Genomic DNA, 7,905 nt, shown 5'->3' on the forward strand with positions numbered 1-7,905 from the left:
TACAGACTTGTATACTATAACGAAAAGGAGGTGTAACAGATTTGAGACTTGGTAAAAGGTGAGCTTAGTCCACTACTGATGCAGCCTGCAGCGCAAGTGAAACAGTTCGTTAATAAAGATACCCAAGATATACATGTCTTGCTCATCAAATTGTCGGTATTGTATACCATTCATAATATGGAGAGAAATGTTAGTTTTAATGGCTATTTGGTTTATTAATAAGAATTATCATTGCCTTAATAGTTAATAATTGAGTATAGTTATGACTAATGAGATTGATGACTAAAATTGCAAGTGATGTGCAGCTCTGATGTGATGTGCTTTACCGATGTGTATGATCAACAAGTTTCTTTTGTCGGCTGTAATGTGATAAATATATTTGTAATAGAAACATTCTGATATTTATATAAGTATGAGTATAACCTCTGAGAGATAGGAACCCTTTAACTGGCTAGTTGAAATCTCTTAACCAAGGGGTTGAAGGTTCGTCCATATGGTCACACATTCTGTTTCGTATAAATGTACTGGGAGATTACTGCATTTTTGACTGATTTTTATTGTTTCTGGAAGTGAAGTTGATAACTGTCAAGATTGTCTGTGGTGAAGGTTTTGTAGTTATATCTTGCTTCATTGTATAATAACTAAGGAGTTGCTTAGGTAGATGGCGTTGTTGAGCGTGATGATAGTCGTAGTTGCTAGGGTAATGCTGCTAGCTATTTGGGTGAGAAAATTGTGGTTGTTGTGGGAAAGTACACTTATTTGCAGTTCAGGACATGTAATGAAGGACACGTTTCGCCATGAGCCCTACTAGGACTGACGTAGCCACTCATGGCTTCCTTTAGTAAATGTCCAAGTGGAAGTTATGGTTGTTCGTTGTCTTCAGCTAACCTATATCAACACATTCCTATGGACGTTTGACTTTCTTGTGACTTCTTAATTCTGGTGATTATTGTTAGGAAACTCAGGTGACTGAGCTATTAATTGTGACCTTGAGCAGTTATACCTTAAAGGTTGAGTCGTTGCCCTCTTTAAATCTTTTCAACAGTTTCAGCATTCGTAGGCTTCCATCTGCTCATGATTTGATTTGATTTTTTACGAATAACTCGCCATGGTGTCAACTGGTAACCGGTAATGACATTACCAGGTGAAGTAATACCACTAACAGGTGATTAGTAAACACATTACCAATTACTTACTATTGACAAGTAACAACGAACGATGACATTAACAGGTGACTTGTAACTACTGGAGAAATGATATAACAAAACTCTCAATAAGATTAACAAGTAGCAGGTGGAAACTGGTGGTAGATTCCATCCTGCCTCTTTGTGTCAAATTCTGACCTTTCTTTCTCTTCATGTGTTGTGAGAATCTCATTTCATGAAAGTTGCGAATTATTTAACAATTTGTTAATTTTTACGTTAGGGTGAGATTTTTCGTTCACGGGCAAGAGTGATGGACAACTGATTTTGACGCTTTATCCACGATGTCCATATGATGTCCGTGAGCTCAGCTTAAAAAGTGGTGGGACTACCACATTGATTTCTTTTGAAAACACTATGGGTGACATCGGTATAACATCGTGGGACTTGAACCTCGTCGTGTATATATCATGTGTAGCCGGTATAGCACTCTGGGACACACCTCCCGGTGTATATGTCTTGTGTAGCCGTCTAGCACATTAAGTGCAAATATAACATCGCTTATTTGCTCTCTCCAACTACTTGCACAATTGAGCTTTGTAACTTTTAGATATGTTCTGGCGAGTTGCTACTTACAGTAATATTGTAAAGGAAGTGGGGGTGAAGGTAAGAATAATAATAATAATAATAATAATAATAATAATAATAATAATAATAATTTCTAAAAGTATATGATACAACTTATACAGACTTTGCTGACATCAGTGACATGCTATATAGAATGCATCTCGTTACACCGAGTATTTCGGGCAATTAGCCTAATTTTGTCCATAGGATGCGACCCACACCAGTTGTCTAACACCCAGGTACTTACTGCTAGATGAACAGGGATAGCAGGTGTGTTAAGGAAACACGCATCCAATGTTTCCACCCGTATGGAAGGTGATACATGGTGGGATGGAAATGATATGATTTACTCTGAGTGGGAGAAAGAGGCTACTTGCTGAGGTTGTTGTACTAGACTTCTGTATGGGGGAGTAGCTTGGAACATCGTGGTACGCTGCAGAGTGACATGGGGATGGTAATGGGATGTGAGGGAGAAAGCTAGGTGACTCAGGTAGGTGGTAGGGAAGAGGGTGGTCGGGAGCGAGGGAGGTGAGGAGGAGAGCGGATTGTTGTCTAGCAGCCCAGGTGAGTGAGCTGGATTGAGTGAAAGTGTTGTTTCGGGCTGGTTGAAATGGAATGGTGTACTCACTTATTTATACTCACATATTTGTGGTTGCAGGGGGCGAATCATAGCTGCTGACCCCGCTTCTAAATTGGTACGAGAGTGAAAAAGAGACTCGAGTGTGAGTGAGTTTGAGATGAAATATTTCATAACCAATAAATTATCACCATCTCTGCAACTAAATCTTTCACCCATCAACAAATTAACATAATCTAGGCAACGAACTATCAACCCCCCCCCCCCAACCAATAAACCTCCAATATTTAACTGACGAGCTATTAACATTAAACCAACGAATCAGCAACATTTAACAAGGAACCATCAGCATTTCCCTAACACAACCGCAGCACCTACAAGGCAACAAGCCTGCAATAACTGCCAACTTACAGCAGACACAAGAATCTGCGTAAACAAGGACTTGGAGAGTACGCCAGAATCTGTCTTCTTCAGTAACTAAAATACGCTTGCATCGTACAATCTATACACTGTGAAAGTTAAGACACATGTGCAACATCTGGATATCTTTATTGTAGTAGACGTTTCGCCATCCAGTGGCTTTATCAATACACTGGTGCTTTTTTTTGGGAAATTATAAAAGTTGAAGCTTCTCTTTTACACGATTACCTGAAGTCCCAATGAAATCACTGGCCCACAGATGGCTCCACCTTCAGGTGGAGCACCGAGTACCGTTATAGAGGCTAAGACGTTGTGTAGTTTTAACAATAGGTTACATGAGTGGGTGTGGGTGGGTGTGAGTTTGACCTGACTAGCTTGTGCTACTAGGTCAGATGCCGTGCTCCTTCCTTAAGTGGACATGACCTGGCCTGACTAAGTTAAGGCATTGGCTTAAACCGGTAGGACAATTGAACCTGCCTCGCATGGGCCAGTAAGCCTGCTGCAGCGTTCTTTACCTTATTACGTTCATGCTATTCCCTATTCGTATGTCTCATAACAATAATAAAGTTTTCAGTTGAGATGAGGTAGGAAACATAACTTGTAAGTAGATGTAGGAATTCTTAACCTAATTCTGTAAAGCCCTTGTGTAAACAAATAAAAATTATGAATACTTAAATCTCTTTAGCGGATTATAAACTCAAATTGTATGTGTCACATGTGCAACTCTTGGGTATCTTTACTGAGGAAACGTTTCGCCACACAGTGGCTTCATCAGTCCTTTGTATGGACTGATGAAGCCACTGTGTGGCGAAACGTTTCCTCAGTAAAGATACCCAAGACATGAACATGTGACTAATTTATCAACGTGTCGGTTCTCTGAACCATTTATCTACAAATTGTATGTACACAGAAATACACACCTTTTCAGCGTGTTTATGCTGAGTACTGTACAAGTGTAGGTGCATATGCACTCTCAAATACCACTCGGCAAATATACACTCATAAATATGCACCACTCGGATGTCACACGACGAGAATTTTGTATGAAACAACTGCTATATAATTTGAAGTGCATTAAGCTGATAATTTCCATAACTCAAGTAATAATAACTATAACTAAAACTATATATATATATATATATAATATATATATATATATATATATATATATATATATATATATATATATATATATATATATAAAAAGTCGTGCCGAATAGGCAGAACTTGCGATCTTGGCTTAAATAGCAACGTTCATCTTGCCATATAGGACAAGTGAAAATTTGTGTATGCAATAATTTCGCCAAAATCATTCTGAACCTAAGGAAAAAATATATTTCACTGTGTTTGTTTAGTATTAAATTTCTGTAAACAAATCTAAAATATATTTAGTTGGGTTAGGCTAAAATAAATTGTTTTTGTTATAATAAGGTTAGGTAAGTTTTTAAGTTCCTTTTGGTGCAAAATTATAAATTTTTACATTAACATTAATGAAAAAAATATATCTTTAAACGTATAAGAGAAATTTTTAGAAAGGACTTAATTTTAAATGAGTTCTTGCTAATTGACCAGTTTTACATATTCGGCACGACATATATATATATATATATATATATATATATATATATATATATATATATATATATATATATATATAAAATCTCAATAACATTGCAACTAGCCGAGGACTCGAACCCATGTCGTTTTCGCCCGCCTCATGGTGAGCGAAAATCACATGACGCTCTAACCCACTGGATCACTCAATTCTACAAGAATCACGCACCCAGCAGTGGAGGCTAGTACACCAAACGGGGAGTAGAATGAAATTAGCTCAGAGGCACCCACGCCACCATATGTCCTCGGATTGTGGTAGAACACCTAGCTCTGATGGGTGCGTGATTCTTGTAAGATTGAGTGGTCCAGTGGGTTGGAGCATCATGCTATTTTCGCTCACCATGAGGAGGATCAAAACGACATGGGTTAGAGTTCTCGGCTAGTCGCAGTGTTGTTATTGATTAAATACCACTCGTTCGTGGTTACAATAATATATATATACTGCTTGTGAAGGGTAGTACACCAAACCGGGAGTAGAATGAAAATAGATCAGAGGCACCCACACCACCGTATGCCCTCGGATCACGTTACAACACCTAGCTCTGCTAGGTGCGTGATCTTTTTTCGGGTTGGGTGGTCCTGTGGTCATAAGCATCAAGAATCTCCCACTAGGGAACACCATGATACAAGATTCTAGGAAGGTGCAAATCATTCTTCAGATATCCGTGAGCAATGATGACTGTTTAAAGAAGTGAATCAGAGTCGCACAGTTTATCCCCCTAGATAATCCTTGGGTAACGAGGAGTAACAGAACTAAAAACCATTGTCAAGTCACAATTGGGCAAGAAATATAGAGGAGGCATAAGTATAGGCTAAATCTCCTTTGCTTTTCACGTGCAGGTTTGAGCTGAAAATTGGCTAAGACGGACCGAAACGTCGTTATAAGGTTCCTCTTAGTGAGGATAATTGGTGAATTGTTCCAGCCACGACGTGACTATTCCATAAACTACTTCTCATTAAGGGCGCCTTGATGCTAGTGAAGGGCTATGAAATCAAGGATTTGGAGCAACACTTAATATCCTCGGATGAAATTACTTTCCTTGCTCCAGTTTAACAAAATATCCATGTCAACAATTTACTAAACACAGAAGCAATGGCGACAACGACTTAATAGTAACCACATCTAGACCTAAAATAGTAATTGCTGAGACAGAGACAACAGTTAAAATTATCACTAGGCAGCACTACTAACATTGTTAACTATAGACACAGTAATAAAATTTCTCGTCTCTCCAAACTATTAACATTGCCCTTTTCAGTTGTGACTTCACAGTGGTTAAGAACGAACTGAAATACAGTCTGAGGCTGTCTAAGTGTGAAATTTTTTCCTAACAAAAGCAGTTCGCAGTCGTAGCTTCCGTCAACGCTCATCATGCAGTATAATTTCTAATAACAGTGTAGAAGCCTAGACAATGACTGATAAAATTAGCAACATAACAGTTAGCTAGAAATGTAATTATTGAAAGAGCAGCTTACACCACACAAAGGTATCCTTGTGACCTCGAGGCGTCTGTGTGCATCATCGCCGCCGAGCTGGAAGGGATATAAAGACTCAGGCAGAACCCTTCTGCAGCAGTACACTCCCAGACTCTCCTCACAAGCTTCTACTAAAGCCATGGTTGGTTTCCTTCAAAATTAATGTTTTTTCTAGTCAGCCTTCATCTTCGCCAACATTTGTGACTCGTAATCGTTGAGGAATATTTATTGTGTTAAATATTCCCTCAATTATCTTCAGAGTATCTTATTAATAACGATTCTACCGCTCAATATTCTTTGTTTTCTATCCTAGTTAACTTTGGTAACTCCCTCCTCCCACCTCCATAAACTTGCCTTTTTATAAGTAATTTTCTGTAATGAATTTTAGTAAGTAAAATATTTCACATTTTTAATAAAGGTAGCATTTAGCACTAAATGCTGCTAAAGTGGACCCCAACAGGGGGTCGAAATATGCAGACCAATTAATTTTCTGTCTCCATGGGGGTTGAGCAGTGACCAGTGTTCATTACCCTTTTATTAGTTATTCATTAAATGCATATATTTGTTTATTATTTTGGGTTTTTGTTTTTCCAGATGATAATCAGCGTGTGTGTTGCTCTCCTTCTTGGATCCTGCAGAGCAAAAGTAATCAGCACCCATCTTGGTACTGTTGCTGTTAGAAACCTTCCCCAAGTTACTTTTGGTGCTTCTGCTGATAAACAAGGACTTTTTAATGCTGGCTTATTTCCAAATCAAGATCCCGAAGGAAGTTTACAAGGTGTTCTTTTCGTGCCTTTCAGTGATAACGCTTTTGGAGATTTACCCAATCACGGTCAAGAGTTTTTCGTGAATCCTGGTGTATCTGGAATTAATCCATTTATCACTAACTTTGGTAGTGATTCCGTTAACTCCCTCGGCAGCAATGGTGACTTCTTCGGCAACTCCTTTGGTGTCAATAGTGATTCGCCATTTGGCTTTGATGGCTCTTCTGGGGGCCCTTTTGATGACCTTCGTGGCCCTTTAGGTGCCTTTGGGAACTCGTTTGGAGTGCCCTTTGGTATAGAACCTTTCCCGGGTTTTAGTGTAAATGGTGCACATACACCATTTATAAACGATTTCGCCAGTAGTCAATTACCACGTGATTTCGTCGAATCGAATAGTTTTGATGGCTTTAGAGGTGACTTTCCTGGGTCTGTGAATGCCTTCGACAGCTCTTTCGGTGGTCCTCTTGGCAGTGGATTTCTTCCTAGTCCTGGAGTAATTGGTTCTGTTAATCCCTTTATCACTAACTTCGGCAATGGTCCTGCTGGCTTCATCGGCGGCAATGATGATTCTTTTGACACTTCCCTTGGTGCCAACAGTCATTTACCAGGCAGATTCTAAGATGCATGGCTTCGCAGGCAACTATCTCGGTGGCTTTTATGGCTCCATCAACGTCTTTTTCTGCATTCCTCGCACTGCCAATGGTTGTAGATAAACAATTACGTCCTTGCTAACTCCTAAAGAAATGTTCTTAGTTCCGTCGGCGATACCGGTCTCGCCTTCCCTGCTGGTGCAAGAAATGCAGTGAACACGGGATACTATGGCAGCCCTTGTAGAAATTTCGACGTCCTTTTTAGATCCTATCCTACTTATTACCACTGTATAAAATATATCAATGTTACGCCCCCGTGTACATGCGCCAGTAATGGAGAGCTTTGAAAAATAAGTAAATATTAAATACCATATTTATATCAATAAATCAACAATATCATATTCAGTGTATTTATTTCCCAGTTATCAATTTATATGCTTAACAATTCGCAAACAGATACAATTATTTACAAGCATTATTTCTCAATGTACAGCAAGATTCGAACCAGGAGACTCGGCATCAGAGTACACAGTGTGGTTAGAGTACTGATGCCAAGTGTGCATGTTCGAATCCTGCTGTGGACTAAGAGATAATATATATATATATATATATATTTATAAACTAAAAGAGGAGGCAGTTAGGGTAAGATATAAACAGCTATTGGAGGATAGATGGGCTAATGAGAGCATAGGCAA

The 7,905-nt window shown here is 38.9% G+C and overlaps 1 protein-coding gene across 1 annotated transcript; it reads left to right on the top strand.

Moving 5' to 3' along the window:
* The first annotated feature begins 5,957 nt into the window (after positions 1-5,957).
* LOC138854729 (uncharacterized) lies at positions 5,958-7,600 on the top strand. The gene is made up of 2 exons (XM_070099507.1): positions 5,958-5,998; positions 6,451-7,600. Exons 1-2 carry the CDS (start codon positions 5,996-5,998, stop codon positions 7,237-7,239), a joined length of 792 nt encoding a protein of 263 aa, XP_069955608.1. The 5' UTR covers positions 5,958-5,995; the 3' UTR covers positions 7,240-7,600.
* Positions 7,601-7,905: the final 305 nt, after the last annotated feature.

The sequence above is a fragment of the Cherax quadricarinatus genome, chromosome 68 (genome assembly GCF_038502225.1).
Source record: "Cherax quadricarinatus isolate ZL_2023a chromosome 68, ASM3850222v1, whole genome shotgun sequence".
In the NCBI taxonomy this organism is placed as follows: Eukaryota; Metazoa; Arthropoda; class Malacostraca; order Decapoda; family Parastacidae; genus Cherax; species Cherax quadricarinatus.